At 38.0% G+C, this 26,350-nt stretch overlaps 1 protein-coding gene across 1 annotated transcript in view; it reads left to right on the top strand.

The window, feature by feature from the left end:
• Window positions 1–15,298, top strand: part of MAP4K5 (mitogen-activated protein kinase kinase kinase kinase 5) — a 108,201-nt gene extending 92,903 nt beyond the window's left edge. The window contains exons 27-33 of the mRNA XM_028101528.2: window positions 409–512; window positions 1,097–1,274; window positions 4,470–4,538; window positions 6,658–6,750; window positions 9,989–10,059; window positions 12,257–12,312; window positions 13,678–15,298. Coding sequence (XP_027957329.1) covers window positions 409–512; window positions 1,097–1,274; window positions 4,470–4,538; window positions 6,658–6,750; window positions 9,989–10,059; window positions 12,257–12,312; window positions 13,678–13,765 — 659 coding nt within the window. The 3' untranslated portion in view covers window positions 13,766–15,298. The remainder of the gene's footprint in view (window positions 1–408; window positions 513–1,096; window positions 1,275–4,469; window positions 4,539–6,657; window positions 6,751–9,988; window positions 10,060–12,256; window positions 12,313–13,677) is intronic.
• The last annotated feature ends 11,052 nt before the right edge of the window (window positions 15,299–26,350 follow it).

Consider the following 26,350-nt stretch of genomic DNA (forward strand, 5'->3'; position numbering starts at 1 on the left):
TATTGTCCCTTGTAGCAGGTTCCTATGTTTAACATAAAGATGTTTAGAAGTAATTGTATATAATTTAAAATTGAGGTAAGAAAGTGAAAAGGAAAGGGTAACAAAGCCAAAAGAAAAAACATCCTTTTTCTTTACTTACTCTTATCATCCTTGTGAATAGAAACAATCATTTTTCTTTATCAGCTAAATAATCACTTCAGATAGTTTCTTCCATCCATATTTTGGTATCAATGGCAAGCCACATTTCATTGTTTTTCCCATATATCAGCACTGCCTTTATAAAGAAAGTAAGTTAGCTCTTAAATGAGCATAACTCAGTTGTTGCTTTTAATGAACTAAACTAATTGTGTTTTCGTATCAAGGTGTTCAGTGTTTTGGTTGTGTCTGTTTTGCTTTGTTTCTTTCCAGTCAGAAACCCTTACACAGGACATAAATACCTCTGTGGAGCTTTACAGTCTGGAATTGTTTTACTTCAGTGGTATGAGCCAATGCAGAAATTCATGTTGATAAAGGTATGTATTACTTTGTTTATAGTTTTCTTCTTTAGAAAACCCTAGTGTATAACGGAAGCTAAAATTATATGATCTCAGGGTGCCTGGGTGCCTCATTCGGTTGAGTGTCAGACTCTTGATTTTGGCTCAGGTTGTGATCTCAGGGTCTTGAGACGAAGCCCCATGTCGGGCTCCGCCCTGAACATAGAGCCTGCTTAAGATTCTCTCTCCCTCTCTGCCTGCCCCTCCCCCCCCAAAAATAAAATGCTTAAAATTATATGATCTCAATGCTACTATGCTACTCCACACATTTACAGTTATTTATGGGTGTTTACTTGGTTTAGGGGTTTTTGTATTCTTGTTAAGGTTTCTTCTGTAACTTATGTTAGTTAACTTACAGAAGCATCACAGCCATAAAGATGAATCTGGCCAATTCTCTAAAACATATTTTTATAGAAAACTCAACCTTACCGTGATCATTTTAGAGGTAGTCATTTTTAGAAGTAGATCAATCAAGGAGAAAATGAAAGCCTTTCTTTTGGCTTTATTCAACAGTATGAATGGGGAGATTGTTTCTAAATTATACTTCTGTTTATTTTTTGCAGCACTTTGATTTTCCTTTGCCAAGTCCTTTGAATGTTTTTGAAATGCTGGTAATACCAGAACAGGAATATCCTATGGTCTGTGTAGCTATTAGCAAGGGCACCGAATCAAATCAGGTTGTTCAGTTTGAGACAATCAATTTGAACTCTGCATCTTCATGGTTTACAGAAATTGGCGCAGGTAAGTGTTTTTAACCTTATGTTAAAATACTGATGCTTTTGCATATAAAAGAAGCAGAATAAGCTCCATTAGCATGGGCTGGTTCAAAGAGTCAATCAACATAGTTTCCCAAGTAAGTCCAGAGGAACATGTACATATTGTTTATGATCTCTATATGCCTGAGGCAATTGATACAAATTATTTTACCAAGAAAAATTTTAATGATTCCTGACATACAAAGGTCTTAGTTGTTATCAGTTAATTTTTGAACTTACTAAATAATTAAATTTTCTAAGACATTTTTCAAATTTATCAGCTTCTCAAGCAAAGAGATTTACCTCTTTCCTATAAGTTTTTCCCCCCCACACTTCCTAGAATCATTAGGTTCAAGTGCTTTTCAGACTTGACTAGAAGCTTCTCATGTATGACCTCCAAGCTTTACCATTTAAAGATACTGGGAAATAGCTCTTGTGCTTTTTAACAATAGTTCATTAGCCTAGGATTTATCATATGTGTCTCACTGAAAGCTCTGAAAACGTTGGGAAGTTTATTCTTAAACTTTAAAATTGGAACAAATCAACCACAAATTTTTAAAAATCTACATAATAAGTGAGATGAAGGGGATCCTTTAATGTTTATTGTGCTAGTATCTTATTTGATCATCTGTAACCCTATATTTATCAAGTCTTTTTTTTACATATGAGGTCAAGCAAGCTTCAGTCAGAACTGTTTCATTACTTACCACTGTTATATTTCCTTATTACCTTGTGAAGAAATTTGTTACAGGCATCAAGTTTGATGCTTGTTCTTATTAAATATCTTACTATATCTTTTGCTCATTTGTAGGCTAAATTACAAGAACTCTTTATACAACCCAGCTGTTGAAGTTAATGTAGAACCACACCAATATCACTTTGAGAATAAGCATCAGTATGAACCAGTGGTGTTCTGATAAATGTTTAACTACATTTGGGGTACAGAGAAGCCTGACATAGCAGTTGTCAGTTTCTGTGGTATAAATACTCCCACCAAGGGAATATTTCAAACTACCAAACCTGATTTCATGTGGCTCACAAAATTCCTGAATATTTAACAACCCAGTACAAGCCAGTTCCAGCATGCGCTGGATTGTCTATGATCACTCTCTTTATGGACCAAGTCATAATTTCCAGTAAAATAAGATTGTATTCTCTACCCTCCCAACCCCACCTATACTCCACCTTTCTTCTTAATTTATTGTTTAAACACTTTTAGTTGAGTTAGAAGCACCACCTTCTGTATAGCTAACAGAATGATGCAAATGACATTGTTTTTTATCATGAAATATAAACAGCCCAAACATAAACATGTTTCTATTACATAGTTATGCTAAAAAGAAGAGTTATAGATCAGTTTATTTAAAAACCAAGATCATTTTTGGCAGACAGCCCCAACTTTTATTTTTTTTTACTGGTTAGTATATAATAGTGGTATAGAGCAAGGTATTTCATACAGTTATCTGTATTTGCAACCACTTTCTTCTGTGTGATATATTAAGAGGTTGCATTGCTCAAGGGTAGACAGTTAGTCCTCTTTTGAATTTGGGGGGGGGTTGTTGCTTTGTTTTTTTAATGCCTGAGGGTACTATTCTACCCACTTTTAACATTGTCTAGGCTAAAATTAAGGCAGACCCGAAATTACTTTTTATTTTATTTTATTTTATTTATTTGAGAGAGAGACAGAGATAGCGAGAAAGAACACAAGTGGGGAGGAGAGGGAGAAGCAGCCTTCCCGTTGAGCAAGGAGTCTGATGTGGGACTCCATCCCAGGACCCTGGGATCATGACCTGAGCCAAAGGCAGATGCTTAACCGACTGAGCCACCCAGACGCCCCTCAGAATTACTTTCTGAGGAAAGCCAGAACTCTGCTTAAGGGTAATCATTCAAATCACCCTCAAGCAGAGGTGGTCCTTATTAGGTTTCTCCATTTTTGCCTCCCATCTGTGTTCATTGTTGAGGTCAGGCCTTGAGTTAGCAACAGTTGTACCAGTTAAAATGAACTCCTATTCCAAGACTCTTTCAGTCTTAGTTTAACTTATCATTGCAATGTCTTTATCTCCAAAGGGTGATGCCTAGCATATTATCAGCACTCAATAAATATTTGTTGAATAAAGGCATGTATATAGATTTACTGAGAAAAACTATTTTGGAGTGTTGACTGAGGTCTCAGTTCTGTAGATCTAAATGCTTCACTTTGTATGGGCTTTTTGAAAGGTCCACAAGCCCCAAAGTAATATATAAAACGTTTGTTTATGTTCAAATGTGCAGTTTCTAAGGGAGAGGGCTTCCCAAAGAGATGTAATTAAAAATGACTGCTCTAGGGGTACCTGGGTGGCTCAGTCGGTTAAGCAGCTGCCTTCTGCTTAGGTCATGATGTCAGGGTCCTGGGATCCAGCCCTACGTCGGGCTCCTTCCTCAGCAGGGAGTCTGCTTCTCCCTCTCCCTCTGCTCCTCCCCCCTGCTCAGTGCTTGCTAGACCATTCAGGCAAACTGAGTGCCTGAAATGAGTTGTTTTACCAAAATGTTTTACAAAAATGTCATCACACCTGTTAGCAAAGCAGCCCCATGAATATCAGCAAAGTTATGAAAGTTGCTTCATGGAAAGATGTTGTTGACAGTATTGTCCATTATGTTACTCTGTGGCCTCTTAATAAAGGAAGTCCCACTTATACATACGCACACATATACCAACACCAAAAAGGTTTCTCTCTGATAATAATTTCATTAATCTTTTTGATTTTTCTGAATTACTGGCTTATTTTTATTTCAGATGCTGTGATTCACCTAACTGATCTTGCTTCCCTCCTCCCATTGGCTATTGTAAAATACACAGCAAAATCTAGTCATTGTATAGCATGCATTTACTTTCTTCCTCATATTTACCCTTGGCTTCATTTTAAGTTTGTAACCTTTCTATAACTAGTTGAGGTATTAATTAAATGCAAAGTTGAGTTTTTCTCAGCTCACTTAGCTATGCTTAGGACTTAGGTCTGTTCTAAGTTGACCTACATACATTTTTTGAAAGATAACATAATTACAAAATACAATTTCTGTGTTAAATTTCAAAGACTAGTTTTAAATGAAAGAAAAAAATTCAGCATTTGTGTTTCTTTTCTAAGCTTTGGTTTCTAAAGCATGTTGTGTAACAATAACCCTGTTTTTTTTTTCTCCTTCCAAGGCAGCCAACAGTTAGATTCCATTCACGTAACACAGTTGGAGAGAGATACTGTTTTAGTGTGTTTAGATAGTAAGTACACTTTTAAAGTTTGAGTATACTACTTGATATAACATCTTTTCGTGGAATTAATTCTGTTAAACTATAATTCAAGATTTTCCCTTTTCTGCCTTAAAAGTAGCTTTTTTTATTGATGAAAAACCTAAATTGGCTACAGATACAGTAATTAATTGATCTGTTTGTTAATACTGTTCTCTGTGACTTTTTTTTTATTTTGTTTGACCTACTTGGAAACGTATTAGGACAGCTTGCCATAACCCTGGGGTAAAATTTTGTATAAAACTATTCTGTATAAAATTCTTATAAAACTGAGAGTTTTTTTCCTACCTTACTTTAATTAATGGAAAAAATAGAAGGTTATACTAGTATGGTCACTTTGTCATATAACATGAACTTTTGGAATCATGTAGAAGTGAGAGTCTAATGTACAGACAGATTTGACACCTTCATCTGCTATTCATAATTCTTTTGATGCAGGGAGAGATGTTATTGATAGAAATATGTTGTACTATAAGCAGTGGAGAAGCAGAAAAAACAACAAAAACAGGAATTATTTCAATTTTCAAAGAAGTCAGGTTCCTAAAACTCACCTTATTTTTATACAGTAAATCATGCAAGGTGAAATTCACCCAAACTTAAAATTACACTTAAAACTTGGCAACCGTTGCTATGTTTGATCCATTTCAGTATTTTTAAATTACTGGACGTGTCCAGAGGTGTTCAGGGTAATTTTAAAAATTGTTCTACTACTGAATTTGCCTGTATTTTTGTCCTAATTCCTATTCTCTAAAGAGTTCCCTAGTGGATTTGCCTTACATAATCATAAAGATCAACTAATACTGTAGAGTGAACCAAAACCCAAATTGTTTCATTCACCCATCATCCTTTCTTTAAGTACTTTGGATTCTTTGACTACTGGTAAGATTGGAGTGTTATTCTGTTACGTTTAAGTGATTTTGATAAATTCTTTTTTATCCAAACAAGTAGGAAGTTCAGTACTGATTAAGCAAATAATCAGAATTTAATATTAATAATGTTGAGTCTTTAATGCCAAAATCCCTAAAAACCTTCTGATTCATCTAAGGAAAATGTGCTTAGTTTTCATTTTGTTGATTTATGTATTTTATCAAAAAACGTTAAAAACCTTTGATTAGCGAGGCCCTCCATTTGCCAGTTATTCAAGGTAAATGGAAAGGTGACTTTCTTGAGCTTTGGAGTTTTTTTAAGGGAGCAGAATGAGACTTTAAAAGTGAGTTGTCAACTATACAGTATAAATCAATTTTAGTAAGCGGCAGAAGAGATAGGACTATAATCACAAATCATGGTAGACAGATAAGAAAGTAATGCAGAGAGGTGTCTTCCAAATCAGAGCTAAAGATGGTTAAATTAAAAACAAATAGATAAAAAATAGATTTGTGTATACTCACCATCCTCGAATTTACTTATAAGAAATTATGACCCTTGGGGCTCCTGGGTGGCTCAGTCGTTGGGCATCTGCCTTCGGCTCAGGTCATGATCCCAGGGTCCTGGGCTCAAGCCTCGCATCTGGGCTCTCTGCTCAGTGGGAAGCCTGCTTCTCCCCCTCCCACTCCCCCTGCTTGGGTTCCGTCTCTCACTGTCTTTCTATCTCTGTCAAAATAAGTAAATAAAATCTTAAAAAAAAAAAAAATTATGACCCTTGAGAAGTACTGTTTGTTGCCCCTGTGTACCTCTATACAATATTATTCATATACTAAAGTTTTAGATTACTACAAATATTACTTATCATATGTTATATAATTTGTGAGGGAAAATATCAACTCCAATTGCTAAGTACTTGGGCACTAAGGTCGCCACCTTGAAACATGCTTTTTAAAAAATGAGAATCCTAAAGAGAAGGAAAAAAGGAAAGAAAAAAATAGCAGTGGAATTGCCTTATTTACTAAAGAAGTCACTCTTATATCTTATAAAACAGATAGTTTTGCACATATTAATAACAGTTTTTCAGTGGGCACACTTGAATCATGGTAATAAATAGTTGAACTTTATTAAGAATATTTGTTCTATATCCATATAAAATCCACTTACCAAGTTCCATTTATTTTAGCAGATTTGTATTTCCAGTTTTGACTTGCTTTTTCTTTTTTTTAAGAATTTGTAAAAATTGTAAATCTACAAGGAAAACTAAAATCAAGTAAGAAACTGGCCTCCGAGCTAAGTTTTGATTTTCGCATTGAATCTGTAGGTAAGTCTGCTTTTTTTTTTAATTTAAGTATAATTGACATACAGTATCCTGTTTGAGATATATGTCATAGTCATTTGATATTTTTATACGTTATGAAATGATCCCCACAATAAGTCTAGTTACCATCTGTCACCATACGAAGTTACTACAGTGATGTTGACTGTATTCCCTGTACTGTACATTACATCCCTGTGGCTTACTTGTTTTATAACTGGAAGTTTGTACCTCTTAATCCCCTCCACCTATTTTGCCTAAGCCTCTGTTTTTTAATAATGTGTTTAGAATACTTGATTTTTTGTTTATTCCATACTTGGGGTTGTCTAGACCAGCAGTGTCTCATAGAAGTTTCAGTGATGTGGAAATGTTCTGTGTGCTCTTAAATATAGTAGTCATTAACCACACCTGTTAAGTACTTGAAACATGGCTAGTGCTACATTTTAATTTTAATTTTTTTTTAAATTTTAATGTAATTGTAATGTTAATAGCCACATGTGGCCAGTTGCTTTATCATATTGCACAGTGCAGGTCTAGACCTTAATAAATCTTCTGTTGTTGTTTCCTGGGTAGTTAAAACTTGAAATCATTTTTAAAATTTCTGTTCATTGTTCCTTTTGCTGCATGAAGTGAATTATGTACTCCCAGTTTTTTTCCAAATCATGAAGGTATTTGTGTGATGTGTTTAATGGTGTTAGATATGCTTTGATTCTTTGCCATGTAAAGTTCAGGTTGGTGGGTTGATGGTTATTGCTTTTAGGTTCATTTATATTATAAATAACTAGTTTCCGGGGCGCTTGGGTGGCTCAGTCGACTGTTAAGCGTCTGCTTTCGGCTCAGGTCATAATCCCAGAGTCCCGAGATCGAGGCCCGAATCAGGCTCCCTACTCAGCGGGAGACCTGCTTCTCCCTTTCCCACTCCCCCCTGCTTGTATCACTATGTCTCTTTCTGTCAAACGAATAAAATCTTTAAATAAATAGATAAATAACCAGTTTCCCATAGGACTTGGAAACTAATAAGTCATTTTAATTTGCTTCCTTGCCAATGAGTATTTTACTCTGTGTAATACTCATTGCTTTTATGATAAAAATTATTATATTTTATTGTTGTTTGCATCCTCTATGGTTATATGTCAGTAAATATTTTCCCAGGGGTGATAGAACTTACGAAAAAAATACCATAACTGGAAACATTTTGAACAATATATGATGTGACTCTACTATAAGTCAAAAATAGTTAAAAACAATGTTGGCAATTTTTATTTGTGCCGTAAAAAGTACATGTATTTCATAATTAAATGTATATTCTTTTAAAAATATGTTTCTCATTTAGAAAGTTTCTGTTTCATCTATTAAATATTTTAATGGTTTCTCAACTGGAATTTTGCCCTTTTGCAAAGTACGTTCATCCCTCTGTGTAAACATTTTACATAAAAGTAATTTGCTTGCAATTGGAAAATTTTTAATTTATTGAAGCAGGAAACCTAAACATTCTGTAGATGGCCAGACAAAAGGAATTTTGAAACTAGTTTCTTCTTTTACTCCTTTATGTGCTGGATATTGCATACCAGTTTCCAAGATTTAATATTTTCAATAGGGATTCTGACATACAGATCTTTAGTTCCTTTTCATTTTAACTGAAACATACTGGTACCTAAACTTTTTCACATGTGTCACATATTTTAGGAAATTTTAATTGTTACACAGAAGTTTGTTCCTCTTAAGCTACCATCTCTCCTTGCTAGTGAACTTGGAAATAATTACAAGGATCCTCCTGGGTAAAAAAAGAGTCCCTTTAAATCACCTTTTAAAAATAAAACCAGTAACTGAGTCTTTTTATTTGTCACAGTTAGTGAAACATGTGATTTGTTACTGTAAAATACTTTTATTTTTATTGAGCTAATTTATATTCCCAGAACATTCTTACGTTAACTTTTTACAGAGTCCGTATTCTAGTAAGAAACAAAATGCTTCAATCACTTTCTCTCTTTACCTTTACTGTGTGGGGCATGTGGCTAACTCTCCAAAATCAAATGGGCTCTCTCCCTCACTGACTACACTTTAATGACTGCAGCCCCCTGCCAGGAAGGGCCTGCTCTCTTCCCCTACAATTGTGTGACCTGCCTACTCTATTTCTAAACCTCTGAGTTACCCCATAAGGGTGCCTCAGTGGGCCCAGGCCTATTGCTTGAAACCAAGGAGAAGATAGAGATGGACAAGGCACAAGAACGGGTTTCCCTCCAAGACCTTCAGGCCACACCAGGGGAACAGGGGAGATGGGTAGGGAGCAGGAGGGATTGTGGCGTGTCATGTGGTGGCCACACTTTGGGGTCATGGTCACCCCTGAATCCAAAGCCATTAGGAAGGTGAGCAAGCTTGGTGGTGAACCATTGTGTGGACAGTGGGGCCTGCAAGTCCGGGGGAAAGGCCCAGGGGACTCCAGAGGCCTGAGGTGGGTGGGGGTGGGAATGCTGAAGGCTGCAGCAGTGAGAACTGTAACTGGGAGCCCCTCCGAATAAGAACTGGCTCACAGATCAAATAGTGTGTGGGTACATTTTGGATTATAAGACAGGTTTACATTTTAAAATAAAATTTGTAGTAGGGAAATGTAAATATAAATAAAAGATGCTTCCTTAGGGCACCTGGGTGGCTCAGTTGGTTAAGCGACTGCCTTCGGCTCAGGTCATGATCCTGGAGTCCCGGGATCGAGTACCGCACTGGGCTCCCTGCTCGGAAAGGAGCCTGCTTCTCTCTCTAACCCTCCCCCCTCTCATGTACTCTCTCTCTCTCTCACATTCTCACTCTCTCAAAATAAATAAATAAATCTTTAAAAAAAAAGATGCTTCCTTAATAGCTACTTGTAAATATATGACAGTATTTAAATAACCATGTTTTTGATCCAAAAAAACAAATATGTATGTTTTTTTATTCATCTAAGACAAAAGATAGCATATGAAAGAGAAATTAATATGTTGATATCCAGCTCAGTAGAAGTTAGCTCATGTTTAAATGAATGCCTGTTATATATATTTTTGAAAACTTGCATGACCCTGCCTCAATAAATTATTTGAGCTTAGGCATGGCTTAGCCACAAAAATGTTGGGAACTGATGGTCTAGACAGTGGAATTTTGCACCAAGCACTTGAGAGATTTACATTAGAATTTATTTAAAACAGTAAAGGAAAATGTATAATGAATTACTCTGTGCTTTATTTTAGTTTCAGTTCTCTCTCATCTTTTTTAGTATGCCTTCAAGATAGTGTGTTGGCTTTCTGGAAACATGGAATGCAGGGTAAAAGCTTCAAATCAGATGAGGTAAGGCTTCTCACATTACCTCCTGTGATTCCCACAAAAGATTTTAAATGTTGAAACATTCATTTTATGCATTTTCTTTCTGAACCCACATTACTCTGTTTAGAGCCTTTAATGCTTTGAACTGGTAGAGCAAAATTGCCAGTATTTTCCCTTCAGATAATTTTATTTTGTATTCATTGTATGATTCTCAGTGGCCATGAGGAATTGTCAAACATGAGTTTGTACAATTTCAGTTCTCTAATTTGTAATCTGTAAATGTGGTTGCCAAGGTTGCTAAACTTCTCTAAATTTGGTAAGTCTTTTCCATAATCTATAAATGTATAGCTTCTTTTTTAATACTATTTTTTAAATTTTAAGTTAATATGTATTAGATCACAGCACTAAGGAAAAATCTAAGAAAATTAACTCATTTAGTAAGTAATTATTGAGTACCAACAACATGCAAGACACTATTATTATAACACTGTAAGGCATAATGAAGCATAATTATAAATATCAAACCTTTTAGACCATCCGTGTTCCAGGCACTTTACAAGTATTAGCTTATTTAAAGCTAATAATCCAGTGGGGTTAGGTACTATTCATAGTCCCATTTTTTTTTTTTAAGATTTTTTTTTTTTTTATCTGACAGAGAGAATACAAGCAGGGGGAGTGGCAGGCAGAGGGAGAGGGAGAAGCAGGCTCCCTGCTGAGCAGGGAGCCCGATGTGGGGCTAGATCCCAGGACCCTGGGATCATGACCTGAGCCGAAGGCAGATGCTTAACCGTCTGAGCCACCCAGGCGCCCCTCATAGTCCCATTTTTTATAGGCACAGAGTGGTTAAGTATCTTGCCCAGGTTAAGTGGCTAGGTAAATGGCAGAGTCTGGATTTGAAGGGAGGGTCTTCAAAAATCACTTCTAGTTGAGATAATCAGGCTACATTTTATGCAGGAGAGGGACCTGGAAGATGAATCCTAATAGTTAAGATGATCCTAACATTTCCTACTCATATGAGTACCCGTGTAATTCTTCTACACAATTGTCTCACACATTTTTGGACTTATTTTAAAACTGAAAGTCTTCTATTTGAATTATCTTTAGTTTTATCCATGCTCATATTTATATGTGACTGATTATTTGTACCTCTTACATGAATATGGAGTCAGAATGCTTCCAAGAGAAAATAGCATAAATCAGCTGTCTTTGAATATATCAGTTTATCTAGTTACTCATGTCACTAAATGTTACCACGTCCCTGCATTTAATGAAACCTGTAGTCCTACTTACTGCCATAAAATTAATTGTCCTTAGATGCTTTTCTCAGTGTGTCACTCCTGTGGTTAAAAATCTATAGAAAATACCTGTTGCTCACTATATCATGTACAAATTCTATTTCCTATTTTTAACTCATCTTGCTTACCTCTTTCTTTTTGTGTTCTCATCCTTCATTTGCGCCTAGCTGTGATATTCATAAAGTACTACTCAACCATTCAACCACAAAAAAAAGAGTATATTAATAAACTGGTTCCCACTATGCGTGCCAGGGCTTAACCGTAAAGGGACCACCTAAGGAAGGATATAGAGCATACTTCAAAATAGACTCATTTGAAGGTGGGAAGGCTGGTGCATTTATACACCAACTGCTGTCTCTTTTGATTAAGTGTTATTCCCAGGGATATAAACTCCCCACACTTTGGAATAGTACCTGCACATGAGTTTGTGTACCTTCTACAGCTTTGGAGAAAACAGAGCAGAGGAATACCATAGATAACACTGAAGTAAGACACTAGTACTTGGGAGTACAGCTCTGTGGAACTCAGGTGGGCTATGGGGTGCCACGTCAAGCATCTGCACTGAGGGAAAGGAAAAAAGAGTAGGGGCTCTGCGGTTCAGCAAACCTGTATTGAAATCCTGGGTCTACCAGTTATATAATCTTAAGCAAGTTATTCAACTTCTCTGAGCCTTAGTGGTTTTTTTCCCCAATAATATGGGAATTATATATCACAAAGAATTCTCTTAAGGAAAGTACCTGACCAATACCAGATGTTCCATAAATGTTCATTTATTTCTTAATAAGGCAGTCAAAAAAAAACTTACTAAAATTTATATCATTTGAGGAATTGAGCCTATCAAAAATTGCTCTGTCTAAATGGTTTTTAAATTATGATTTAAATAATATGGGGATGAAGGTATGACTATAGGTATTTTCTTTTCATAGGTTACCCAGGAGATTTCAGATGAAACAAGAGTTTTCCGCTTATTGGGATCAGACAGGTAATAGTTTGGTTGTTTTAATTTCATTACCAAAGGAGTTCAGTAGTTGTGTTCTTAATTATATTATCACCCTGTAACTGTTTCAAACAAGATTCTTAGAAGGCTCAGCAACTTAGAGAAATTTCCTTGTATCTTTATTGAGATAGAGAAGAATTTAACTATTCGATTCAGCAATCTTCCCACCAGTGTGAGGACCGTGATTCTAGAGATATAGTCAGCCAAAACAGTGTGTTCATGCCCCTAGTACCATGACATATTTCAGGTCCCTTAATTTTCATCATTTGTTCCTGGTTTGTTATTTTCTATTAACTATCACTACATAAACCCAAAAGAATATGCACTTCCTGACATTTTTGTATCATTTTGTATCCGAAAACATTTGACTCCGTTTCTGAAGTCAGTCTAAAGTAGAAGGAATTATGTGGTCTCTCTGATCAAAATGAAAGACAAATTCCAAAACTGTGCCATCTTAGGAAACAAATGTAGTAGCTTTTGTTCTTCAAAGTCTATATTGTCTACCTCTACAATTAATAAAATACCCCTCCCTTCCTATTTTCCCACCCAAAGTTGTTACTGCAGCAAAATTGGCTACGGTAATAGGCATCAGTTGTGAGGCAAGGACGAAAAACCTCCGGTCTTCCAGCTCAGGCTGGTCACAGAATCACTGTTTGGATGGGTGCCTCTTAGATTCCTGTTTTCTTCTCTACGCTCTTCGTTCACCCCCTTCTTGTTAGTGTATATCGACCCTTGAACAACACAGGTTTCAACTGCACGGGTCCACTTATATGCAGATTTTTTTCAATAAATACAGTACAGTACTGTAAATGTATTTTCTCTTAGGATTTTTTGAATAACTTTCTTCTCTAGCTTACTTTACTGTAAGAATACAGTATGTAGATGCATAAAGCATACAGAATATGTGGTAGTCAGCTGTTCATGTTATCGGTAAGGCTTCGAGTCAGCAGTAGGCTAAGTTTGCAGGGAGTTAAAAGTTATACATGGATTTTCAACTGTGCAGGGGGTCAGTGCCCCTAACCCTAATGTTGTTCTAGAATCAATTGTATTCTAAAGCTTTATTATACTTTTTATTGGCAAATACGAGTAAGCAAATTTGGTTTTAATTGGAGTAAGATGATGAGACTATCCTGAAATGTTTTGAGTATTTTATATTCATAAATTCATACAGTTGTTATTCAGTTTTGTTTTTAACCTATGAAGTGTAAAGCTGAATTTGACAGTGCACCTGTGATCTTTATGAGAATATGAACAATGATATTCTTTCCTGGTTTGATATTAGTATTTGAATGAAGCATGCAGTCTCTGTTTTTACTTTTAAACAAGCCTTTTGTTTTGGTTTAATTGCAGGGTTGTCGTTTTGGAAAGCAGGCCAACAGAAAATCCTACTGCACACAGCAATCTTTACATCTTGGCTGGACATGAAAATAGTTACTAAACAACAAAAACTGATCTCAAATGACAGGAAAATGACTATACTCCATTGAAATCAGCAAAAATATCTTAAGTTCAGTACAAACTACACTATGATTTACTTTAACTTCTATGGGTTATATCTCAAATAATCTGTACTTTAAGGTAGAATTCAATATTTTCTGTAGCTGGAAACAGCTGTTCTATCTCTTGCCACTGTGTGGTGGTTATATCAAGTTTGCTTAATAAAAGCTATGAGACAAATAGTCCTCTAGTTCCAGGAAACACAGTCTTTTAAAAACATATTGTAACAAGGGTGCCATGATATTTTTAGATAACAACTCATGTGATTATCTTCAGAGGGATAAATTTAGTGATAGTTTTCTTATTTTATACCATGTTTTATTCCTTCTTAATGAACATAATTTGATAAAAAAATTATCAAATAAGCCTTTCACTTTGACATTGGCCATTCTGTATGTTTTTGTAAAATAGAATATTTAATCCTTATTTATTAATCTCTTGCTGGAGTGGTGTGATATATGTAACTTTTAGCAAAGGAGGGTTTCAGAGCAGTTTAAATTTTTTTATAATGTATAAAAATTTTGTTTAACTTTTAAGAGTAGTACTTTGAGGGGTTAAAGGCAGTGTGTTTGGATTCAGTACATACATGCAGTTTTGCTTAACACAAGTATTTTATAATACAGGATCATCCAGAATTGCCTTAAAAGGGAGTTTTGTGTTTTCAATTATAATAGTTGCAGGGGGTCATACAGAAGATACTGATAATGGTTGAAATATTGTTAGAGGGGTGTGTGTGTCTAGATGTGACTACCATGTGTATGTATTCTTGACAAGCAGTATAATATACCTGTGATTTTTTTTTTTTACATAAGGGATCATGCATAATAAATTAATACTCATATATATGATCATCCCTGATGTAGGGGGGACGTATTTAACTGCCCGTGATATGTATTTTACTTATACTGTACCAGAGGGGAAACTGTAAAGCAGCTACATGTGTAATCTTGGTTTTTTCACATATGTAGGTATCCATTTTGAGTAGGTTTAAGGAAAAAAAATCTTTAAATAAAATTGAATTCCTGATGGGATAGTATAAATAAGTATTTTAAAAACCAGTATTCTAAAAATAAAGGATAGGGCCATTATTGAGTTTCTCTTTTGCTATTGTTAGTATTCAAAATTAAAGTGTCACTTTTGGTACCTGTTGTCTTAATGCATTTACTGAGAACAGTTAGCATTGAGATGATGAACAAGGGGTTAGCAATAGCAAAGTATAGATTATATTCAGCAGTTACTTGAGAGGACAACAGTATAACAATCTCAGTCAGTCTTTAGCAGTTCTGTAAAATAGTATTATCATTTCCATTTTTCAGATGAGGAAATAAGGGTTTAGCCAGGTTAAGAGATTTACCCTGTTCACACAGCAAGTTGGTGGTTGAGCCAGACCATGAGTCTTGTGACTCTGTTCTTTTCACTATGCAAACACAAAAATGTTATGCAAATAAAATATAAAGTAAATTTTCTTTAAAAATGCACATATGATCTGATTTCATTAAGTGTGTGCTTGTTTATTTCGGGTATGTTAAAGGGGGCCTCTGAACTAAAGGACACTGGAACACCAGATGGCAGGCAACCTTACTCAGAATATTTACATACTAGATACAAAGACCAGTGTCCTCCTTCTCTCACTGAATCCTGGCAGCCAGACCTTCCCATCCCAACAATATTCGAAGTCTTCTCTCTGCAATCTGGCCAGTTCAGGTGGAAAGACCTAAATAGATCCCGACATGAAAATCATAGTTAACATGCCCACCACCCCATGCATCCAGAGCTCACAGTTCATCTTACAGTCCTATGCTAATAATAATGATAAAACAACCAAGACATAAAATCTCTGAGGAAAACCTATCACATAAGAGGAAGAAAACAGTTTTCGGGAAAAAAGCACTTAGAGGGAACAGACTATCCAAGATGATGTCAAAAGAAAAAAATATATTCTGAAAGATGTAGCTATGAATCAAGAGTAGGAAACGAAAAAGGGAGCTTTCAAAAAATAAAAAGCTCTTAGAAAATATGATAGCATAGTTGAATAATTCAATAGAAGATTTAGAATATAAAGTTGAAGTTTCTGTGATGAGCACTGGGTGTTCCATATAAGTGATGAATTACTAAATTCTACTCCTGAAACCAGTATTACACCAAATGTTAACTAACTAGAATTTAACTAAAAACTTGAAATTAAAAAAAAAACTTGAACTTTCTCAGAAAATAAAAGGAAATGGAAACACTGGGGGCAAGTTAAGATTAATAACCCAGGAGGCCCATTATCCAGTCTCTCCAAAAAGAAACAAGGAAGAAATCAGTGGAGTATTTCAAGAAGCTTTTCCAGTACTAAAGAACTTTAGATTGTAGAATGAAAAAACAACAGTAGATTACAAAAACCTATACCAAAGCACATCATTGTGAAGTTTCAGAGACACTGGGGTCAAAGAGAAGATCGGCTGTTTCCAAAGAAAAAGCGCAAGTTCTATACCAAGGAATAAGAATCAGGATCAAAGTTCAACAGAAGTATTGCCTTCAAAATTCAGAAAGAAATTTCCAACCTAACATTCTGGACCCAAATAAACTATTAATCAAACCTAAGGGTAAAAATGAAGATATTTTTAGCTTTACAAGCTCTAAAAAACCTTAACTCCCATATAGCCTTGCTCAGGAAGCTACTAGAGGATGTGCTTCATAAAAATCAGGGCATAAATGAAAACATAAGATGCAGAAAATGGGATTCCATACAGGAGGGAGATGAAGGAAATCCTTGGTTGATGGTGATGGGATATCCAAGGATGACACTAGACCAGGCATAGAGAACATAACGGAAGCATATTAGAAGCTCCTGGAGAGACCATTTCAGAAAGAATAAACTGGTAAAATACCTGATGCATCTCAGTATCTTTAAGAGTGAAACTACTAGGGGCGCCTGGGTGGCTCAGTTGTTAAGCGTCTATCTTCGGCTCAGGTCATGATCCCAGGGTCCTGGGATCGAGCCCCGCATCGGGCTCCCTGCTCCGCGGGAAGCCTGCTTCTCCCTCTCCCACTCCCCCTGGTTGTGTTCCCTCTCTCCCTGTGTCTGTCTCTGTCAGATAAATAAATAAAATCTTTAAAAAAAAAAGTGAAACTACTTGCAAAGAGTAAGAAGTTTCTACTGAGACTGAGAAAAGAACAAAGGTAAGATCATTTACTTCAGAAACCCCAGAAAACAGGCCTGAGGGACTTTTGATATGGAGATGGAGAAGTGGGAAAGGTTGATAGAAGAGTTCATTATTGATGTCATTGCCATGTAGACAATGGCAGCTGGATTCTACCAGGTCTTTAAGAAGCTGTGTGATAGCTCCCACAATTGTCTCCTGAAAGACAAGTGGCTGGAGCCTTTATCTACAGATTCTCACTCCTCATGGTAGAGTTGCTGCGGGCATTATCTCCAAGTGTACCAAGTTGTACCTGGCACTTTGGCCAGGTAAGCTCCGTCAGTGTCAGAGAAGGCCCTGATGCAGAAAGCTGAAAGAGTATGAGGTAAATCTGAGCCCATTTAGAACCATCCACTGCCTAAGTGGCTGAAATCAGAGGTGGGTGGAAGGGATTTTTCAAGGCCCCAGGGTTCAATCAGTGATGCTATTGTTTCTTAAATAAAACAAACAGGAAAGCAAAATAGTGTATAGAAAAGAAAAAGTCAACTAGGACCAGGGGTTGATTGGCATATTGTTAACAGTAAATACTGATCTAATCAAAATGGCAGCATAGTTGAAGTGGGAGAGGACATGGTGTTGTAGAGGTAAGGTAGAAAACTTACCTAGATCATCCTATTTCACAGTAGGAAATAAATGGATAATACCTACAAATTAAAAATCAAGAAATAGGGGCACCTGGGTGGCTCAGTTAAGCGTCTGCCTTTGGCTCAGGTCACGATCCCAGGGTCCTGGGATCAAGCCCCGCATCGGGCTCCCTGCTCCGCGGGGAGTCTGCTGCTCCCTCTCCCACTCCCCCTGCTTGTGTTCCCTCTCTCGCTGTGTCTCTCTGTCAAATAAAATCTTTAAAAAAATTATAGCTTATTTAGTGACAGAAGTAAAATAATCTGCTAAAAGAAAAGTTTTTGAGGTGAGGGGTGGGGGAGGGGCATGTATTTTGGGTGACAAACTTTAAGGACTATTTGGTTATTTATGTGCATGCCTATATTTGGGGGTTTTTGTTGTTTTTAATAAGATTTTTATTTGTTTATATGTCAGAGAGAGAGAGCAGGGGGAGGGGCAGAGGAAGAAGCAGGCTCCCCGCTGACCCGCTGAGCAAGGCAAGAACACTAATGTGGGACTCAATCCCAGGACCCCAGGGTCTCATGACCTGAGTGAGCCAAAGGTAGACGCTTAACTGACTAAGCCACCCAGGTGTCTCGGTGTTTAATGTAAAAGAAAATTTTAACTTTAAAAGTATGAACCACTGTTAGATAAACAGTATGAACAAACATATATAACAAGTTCAGCTTCTTAAACTGTACCTTACACATAGTAGGCATTCAAAAAATACTGATTATAGTTAATGTATGAATAATGTGGAAGGAGGCATAGTAATTGGGAAGGAAAAACTAGAGTACGTAAACCCACAAGGTCTTGTGAGAGAAAGTATTTTCATCAAATTACTTTTTTTTTTTGTTAAGTCTCCCCTATCCTTTTTTCCCCCCAAAATTCCACCAAGCACCAAGCACCCTGGAACAATGGCACCTAGAGGCCATGACCATTCCAGTTTCATTGCTTGACTCATAAGCTCTCCCACCCTGAAATTCTGATTTGTCACCAAAAATGTAAACCTTTTACTTCACTCAGGTCACTCAGTTCAAGGTATAACTTTTGCACAACAGCTCTCACTGCTTAAGCCAGCCTACTTTCTGGTTTTCAGAATGTCTACAGCACACAGAGATTATACATGTCAGTGTAACACTCAGTCGTTACTAGCCAGCTGAACCACAGCACTTAAGCACTTAGACACCTTACTCAAGCTGCCTGGGCCACCATCTCCTTATCTGTTGATGGAAAATAATGGCCACTTCACGTGGCTATTAGGAGGATTAAGTGAGATCATGTTCAGAAAGTTTCTTGGTCAAGGTAAGAAAAAAAAGTTGGCTCCTTTACTTTTCACCAAGAATCTCACTTAAGGTCATAAAGAGTGCATTATCATTCTTTAATTTTCCTCTCAGTATGTATATCATACATTGGTAAACTTACCATGGGGCTTTTTAAATTCTGCTTTTTTCAAGTTCCTTATATGCTTTTTCATTACAGAAATAACCAGTATCTTGTACTGAAGGTCCAAGAAGCTCCCATACCAAACCTAGCAGAAGGGATCATGTTAGATTTTACTGAGAAATTGCAGAGTGTTCCTAAAGGATCTTAGGAGAGAGCAAGAACATTTTTTTAATATCTACTACATTGACATCAGGAACGAAGTCAAATATTCTCACTTTCACCACTTGTTATTCATTGTACTAGAGATCCTAGTCACTTCAATGAAACTAGAAAACTAAGAAATTTAAAAATGAAAGATTAAAAGATTTGGAAAGGGGGCGCCTGGGTGGCTCAGTGGGTTAAGTGTCTGCCTTCAGCTCAGGTGGTGATCTCAGGGTCCTGGGATCCAGCCCTGCATTGGACTCCCTGCTCTGCGGGAAGCCTGCTTCTCCCTCTCCTCTACCTCTTCCCCCCACTTGTGCTCTCTCTAGCTCACTCTCTCAAATAAATAAATAATCTTAAAAACAGGTTTGGGAAGGAATAAAAATACTATTATTTGCAAATAAACTTAGAAATCATAAGTGAATCTGGAAAAACAGCTAGATGCACTGTCAACATATCTGTAATAGAGAATGAAATTTTAGAAGGATTCCATTTACATTATAGAAAACTATCAGATAAGAAAAAATGAGATGTAAGATCTGTATACTTAAAACTAACAAAACATCACTGAAATTAAAGAAGACCTAAATAAATGGCAGAGGATGCCATGTTGATGAATTAGTTTTGATACTGTATTTCTCTTTATTTGCGAGAACACAAGGCAGGGGGGACGATGAGCAGAGGCAGAGAGAGAAGCAAATTCCCCGCTGAGCAGGGAGCCTGACACAGGGCTCGATCCCAGGACCCTGGGATCATGACCTGAGCCGAAGGCAGACGCTTAACCCGACTGAGCCACCCAGGTGCCCCAGAATTAGGTTTGATGTTGTAAGGCTGCCAGTTGATATTAAGATTGTGTGATCCCAGCAGATATTTCTATAGAAATTGACAAATTGATTCTAAAATTACATAAAATGCGAAGTGTCAGGAATACTCAAGGCAATCTTGAAGAAGAAACACAAACCTGGGAGTCTTAGGCTACCGGATTTCAAGAGATGATAGAGCAACATTGGCATGAAGAGAGACAATGAGATACAGTCATGAGTCCAGAAACAAGGCACACTTAGCTTATTTTTGAATAAGCTGGAGTGAAGCAAGAATAGCCTTTTCAATAAGTTATATTGAAAACAACAGAAAATCAAGGGAATCTTGACTCTACCTCACACAACAAAAATACCAAATAGATTGTAAATGATCTAAGGTGTATAAAACAATACTGCTTTTAAAATAAAACATAATATCCTCACAAACTTGGGGTAAGCAAAGATTTCCCAAACAGATCATTAAGGCTTTGACCATAAAAGAAAAAGTTTAGATAAAATGGACTTAACTAAAATTAAGATACTCTGGGGCGCCTGGGTGGCTCAGATGGTTAAGCGTCTGCCTTCGGCTCAGGTCATGATCCCAGGGTCCCTGGGATCGAGTCCCGCATCGGGCTCCCTGCTCCTTGGGAGCCTGCTTCTCCCTCTGCTTCTCTCTCTCTCTCTCTCTCTGTCTCTCATGAATAAATAAATAAAATCTTTTAAAAAAATAAAATAAAGATACTCTGTTATCTAAGGACACCCTCACAAGAAGGAAAGGACAAGCCACAACATGGGAGAAGAGGCTTGCATTACATATGTCCACGCGTACCCAAAAGAACTTGCACAAATCATTAAGAAAAAAGACAGACGGGGGACTGACTGGCTGAGTCAGTAGAGGCTGCGACTCTTGATCTCAGGTTTGAGAGTCTGAACCCCACGCAGGGTGTAGAGATTACTTAAAAAAATAATAAGATCTTTAAAAACAAAAAAGGCAGACAATAGAAAAATGGGCAAAAGATTTTTTTAATTTAATTTTTTTAAAGATTGATTTATTTATTTAACAGAGAGAGAAAAAGAGAGAGAGAGCACAAGTAGGCAGAGCGGCAGACAGAGGGAGAGGGAGAAGCAGGCTTCCCACTGAGCAGGGAGCCCGACGCGGGGCTCGACCCTGGGATCATGACCTGAGCCGAAGGCAGCTGCTTAACCGACTGAGCCACCCAGGTGCCCCTGGGCAAAAGATTTTGAACAAGCCCTCCACAAAAGGTAATATCCAGGTCATCAATAAATACATGGAAATGTATTCCACCTCCTTGGTGATCAGAGGAATGCAAATTAAAACAACGCAGTACTTTTACACACCCACCAAAATGGCTAAAATAAAAAGGACAAACAAATACTGTGAGATTGTGGGGAAGCCAGGGCACTTACACATTGCTAGTGGGAATGTAAAATGGCACAATACTTTGGAAGACAATTTGGCAGTTTCTTAAAAATAGTAAACATAAATTTACCATATGACTCAGCAATTCCACCCCTAGGTATCTGCCCAAGAGAAAACATGTCCACATAAAGACTTGTATGCAAATGCCCAAAGGTGCATTATCCATAATAGCCAACAAGTAGAAGCAACCCAAATATCCACCAGCTGGTAAATGGATAAACAGTATATGTTCTATCCATGCAATGGAATGCTATTCAGCAATGAGAAGGAACAACACACTGATAAATGCCACAATGCAGATGAACCTCAAAAACATGTTAGGTCGGGTGCCCGGGTGGCTCAGTTGGTTAAGCGACTGCCTTTGGCTCAGGTCATGATCCTGGAGTCCCGGGATCAAGTCCCGCATCGGGCTCCCTGCTCGGCGGGGAGCCTGCTTCTCCCTCTGATCCATTCCCCTCTCATGTACTCTCTCTCTCTCATTCTCGCTCTCTCAAATAAATAAATTAAAAAAAAAAAATGTTAGGTCAAAGAAACTAGTCCTAAAAGATCACATATTATAATGATTATATGAAATGTCTACAAAAGGTAATTCTATGGAGACAGAGGGTAGACTAGGGACAGGGGTTGAGAAGGGAGAGTGACTGTAAGTGAGCACGAGGTTTCTTTTTGAGATGATGAAAATGTCCTAAAATGAGACGGGGGGGCACCTAGATGGCTCAGTTGGTTGAGTGTCAGACTTGGTTTTGGCTCAGATCCTGATCTCAGGGTCATGAGATCGAGCCCAGTCTCAGGCTCTGCACTTAGCAGGGAGTCTGCTGGAGATTCTCTCTCCCTCTTCTTCTGTCCCTCCCCCACAAATAAATAAATAAATCTTAAAAAAAAAAAAAGAAATGATGAGACACCTGGGTGGCTCAGGTGGTTAAGTGTTTGCCTTTGGCTCAGGTCATGATTTCAGAGTCCTGGAATCGAGTCCCGCATCAGGCTCCCTGCTCGGTGGGGAGTCTGCTTCTCCCTCTGCCCCTCCCCCTGCTCGTGCTCTCTCTCTCTCTGTCTCAAATAAATAAAATCTTAAAAAAGAATGAGACTGTGGTGATAGCTGCAAAACTGTACACTTATTAAAAATCATCTATCTGCACACTTAAAGTGACTACATTTTACGGTATTTTAAGTATACCTGAATAAAGCTAAACAGAAAAAGAACATCCAAGGGGTCAATAAATACTTGTAAAGGTGTTCAAATTCATTAGATACCAGAGAAACATAAACTGAAACAATAATCCCACTACAAAATAAGCTGACAGTGCAATACTACCACGCATCCCACCAGAGTGACTAAATGACAGAAGACAGTAGGAAGTGTTGATGAGGCTGTGGGGCAGTTGGAACTCATGTACTGTCAGAAGAAGTGGAAACTGGTACTAGTCACTTTGAAAAACAAGCGCAACGGACACATCTCAGCAGCCAGCATTTCCAGTCCTAGGTGTACGCCTCAAAAACACGGTTACCAAAAGACCTAGAAGACTGTTCATAGCCGCATTATTCATAGTTTCCAAAAACTGGAAATAACCCAAATGTCCATTTACGGTTGAAAGGATAAGTTGTGAGATGCTCACAAGTCAAATACTGCAATGCAAGGAGGAGCTATGACAAGATGCCTTTCGACACCTCTCCCCCAAAATAAACAGAAGGTTCCAGGTAAGAGTCCAGACATTGAGAACATTAAAAGTAGACTGTAGGATTTCACTTAAATGGAGTTCCAGAACAGGCAGTGTGTAGTGTAATGTTAGAAATCACTACAGGATAGTGGTTACTTTTGAGGAGGAGTGAGGGAATACTGGTTGAGATGGGGCCTGAGGGGATGCTTTTGAGGTGCTGGAAATGTTCCATTTGTCACTTCTCAGCAAGCTGTGCACTGATGATCGATGCACTTTTTTTTTTTTTTGCATGTACATCAATAAAACATTTATTAGAGTCCATGCCAAGACCTGTACTGGGGAGAATATTCTTTAATTTTCAAACATTAACCCAATGATATCAGAAGTGGGGCTCCTGTTTTATAAATGAGAAAACCAAAGAGGTTAGTCCTTGTCACAGACTGTTCCACAGAAGGGGGACTTACTTGGGGAACCAGCTGTGTGGAAAATAAGAGCAGGAATAAGCTGAAAGGCTCTGGCAGAAGTGACACACATGAACTGAGACAGGGAGGAAGAAGAATTTGCTAGAGCCTCAGACTGCAGTACAGCTCTGTGAGCAGAGCATCTTGGCCAGTCAGTGGGCAGCCCCAGAGCAAAGACTGCCCACTAGAGGATTTTCGTGTTAGAAAAGATGAGCTCAGCTTTCAAAACCATAGGCAACTCAGTCATTACCTGGGAGCAGCCAAGTGAAAGCTTGGACAAAGCTGGGCTGATTCTGAAGGTTCACTAATTTCTTACAGCAGGTTCTCTCTTGAAGGGAGATCTGACTGGCACCTACCTAAAGCTGCCACGCTCACACACTAAGTTAACTGGAAAGTTGGAGTGAATCCCAGATCCATCTCCCTGGATCCAGACAGTCCCTTCACGACCATTTAAATAGACACCTACCAGTTATGGCTCAAATATCTACGAAAGCCATTAAACTAGTCCATATCTCTGGAGGAAATATAGTATTTGGAAATGGAAAGATGGGAGTAAGAAGCATTCCCCATGAGGAAACTATCTGAAATAAATCTAAGTGATAGTTAAACTTCTGTATCAGGGTTCTTTGGCTGTCCTTTAGTGGTTGTAGATTCAAGAAAAAGCTGCAGAACCGGGCTCAGAGAAGAGCTACTTGCAGGAGCCAGGGCTTGGCCCCTTTGGGTCTCAGGAGGAATCCGTTTCTGCAAGATTCCGGTTCTGAGGGAAGAGAATCTGCTCAGCCTGGGGTTGGTCATCCGTTGGGCATGGACGGGAAGGTGCCTTAAAACAACAGTCACAGTGAGACAGATCACCAAAGCAGAAGGAGGAAGGAAGGTTGGGCTTTTAACAGAAGGAGAAATGGATGCTGAGCTGGTAAAAGCAACAGATGTCCTGTGTAGCTATAAACCATCACTCGGTGAAGCTTAAAAAAAAACCAAAGCCACTTACCACGTGTGAGTGAAACAAATCATTATGATCTTCACCCACAAGTTTTTTCTTCAGCAATTTTGGTAAGTGTAAGATTTAGCACACTCTAAATATGACATTTAATTTTGGATATATGACTTCATCCTGGTCATGTTTGTCAAGTCTAAATCTTCCTGGATTAATAACTTCACTGTGGTTATTTGCGATTAACTACAGGACACAGAGAATCCAGTGATCAATGTTCGTCCTTGAGCACCTGTCAGAGCATCCCAGCCCTTTGACGTGTAACTGCTCTGTATAAAGCACTGACTGACTGTATCAAGCTTTCAAGGATATACTTCTGTTTATGGTTTCCGAAAACCCACAGTGAATACCGGTGTCCACTTAAATTCCTTAAAGCCCAGGGGCGCCTGGGCGGCTCAGTCAGTTAAGCAGCTGCCTTTGGCTCAGTTCATGACCCCAGGGTCCTGGGATCAAGCCCCGCATCGGGCTCCCTGCTCAGCAGGGAGTCTGCTTCTCCCTCTCCCTCTGCTGCTCCCCCGTTTGTGCTCTCTTGCTCTGTCAAATAAATAAATAAAATCTTTAAAAAAAATTTCTTAAAGCCCAGTGTACAAAGTCTCCTTCTCCAGGATCCCACAACCTCTTGTGCATCCTTTATTAAAGCTCCTATTACCATACAACAGGTAGGAATTCCTTTCTCTCATAAGGATAAGGAACAATGACACTTATAGCTGCATCCCCAGCACCGAACAGTTCCTGACACGTAGTAGGTAGTTAGTAAACATTTGTTGTATTAAACTACAATAGAATGAATAGCATGCGGTAACTTACTCGTGTATAACTAGTAAAAATTTTCTTTGACTCAAGTCTTGCTCCTGTAAAATGCAGATATATTGCAAATACCTTCCAGTTTTCTGAAAATGAGGAAAGTATTGGGAGTAAATTAGTTAACATTATTGAGTCTAAGAATATCAGTCAGGATCTAGGCAACAAAACAAGACACCACAGTAGGTATTTTACTAGAGAATTAATACGTGGAGTTGTTCCACAGATGTTAGCAGAAATAGGACATGCAGAGAACCCAGGAGAACAATAACTGCGGGAAGCAGTCACCGCCAACAGGGTGGGAGGAAGCAAAGGGTCCAGTGTGGGATTACTAGAAGCCGGCGACTGAGAGGAGCAAAGCCCGTAAGATGGTGCTCTGACCACTGTGGAGGGGCTGCTGCCCAGCTGCTCCAAGCTCAGCAGGAGCTCAGAGGAAGGGGCCCATGAAGTTGGGGCTCACACCTTGAGAAGAGAAGCTGCCTGGCTAATGCAGGTACCTCTGAAGGTGTGTCATAATTCAGGTTCTGGAAGGGCCAAAAGAAGCTGAAGCTAGGGAGAACTCCCACAGGTAAGGAATAGCAAGAAATGGAAAGAAGGTTTTTTCTCCTTTTCTACCCTCCATTCTCCTCCTCATGTCCCCAGCTGGTCCAACTTTACTGGAATGGACTCTGAAAATTTCTAAGTTGCCCTTGCTAAAACTTAGTGGTGTAGAAGAAGTACCGAGAATTAACAAATTTTAGTTAGGTACCTGCTGTGTACCAGAAAGTATATTTTTAAAGACTATTTCTGTCATGCTTGGGCACAGTGAACCTGTGGCACTCAGTTTGATCAAAGATAAGAGTAACGTGGATCATAAAGGAATGGAAGATAGAATGGTTCAGTTAGCAGTGCGAGTCTATGTCTATCCCATCTATAAGGACAGAATTTCAAGATATTTAAGTACTCCACAGAATCTTTTTGACTGGGAAAATTATTTTCTTCAGGGGTGTGAACAGATGTCTAATC

This window comes from Eumetopias jubatus, unplaced genomic scaffold (genome assembly GCF_037043125.1).
Source record: "Eumetopias jubatus isolate StellerSeaLion01/CBP00866 unplaced genomic scaffold, mEumJub1_p1.0 scaffold_7, whole genome shotgun sequence".
In the NCBI taxonomy this organism is placed as follows: domain Eukaryota; kingdom Metazoa; phylum Chordata; class Mammalia; order Carnivora; family Otariidae; genus Eumetopias; species Eumetopias jubatus.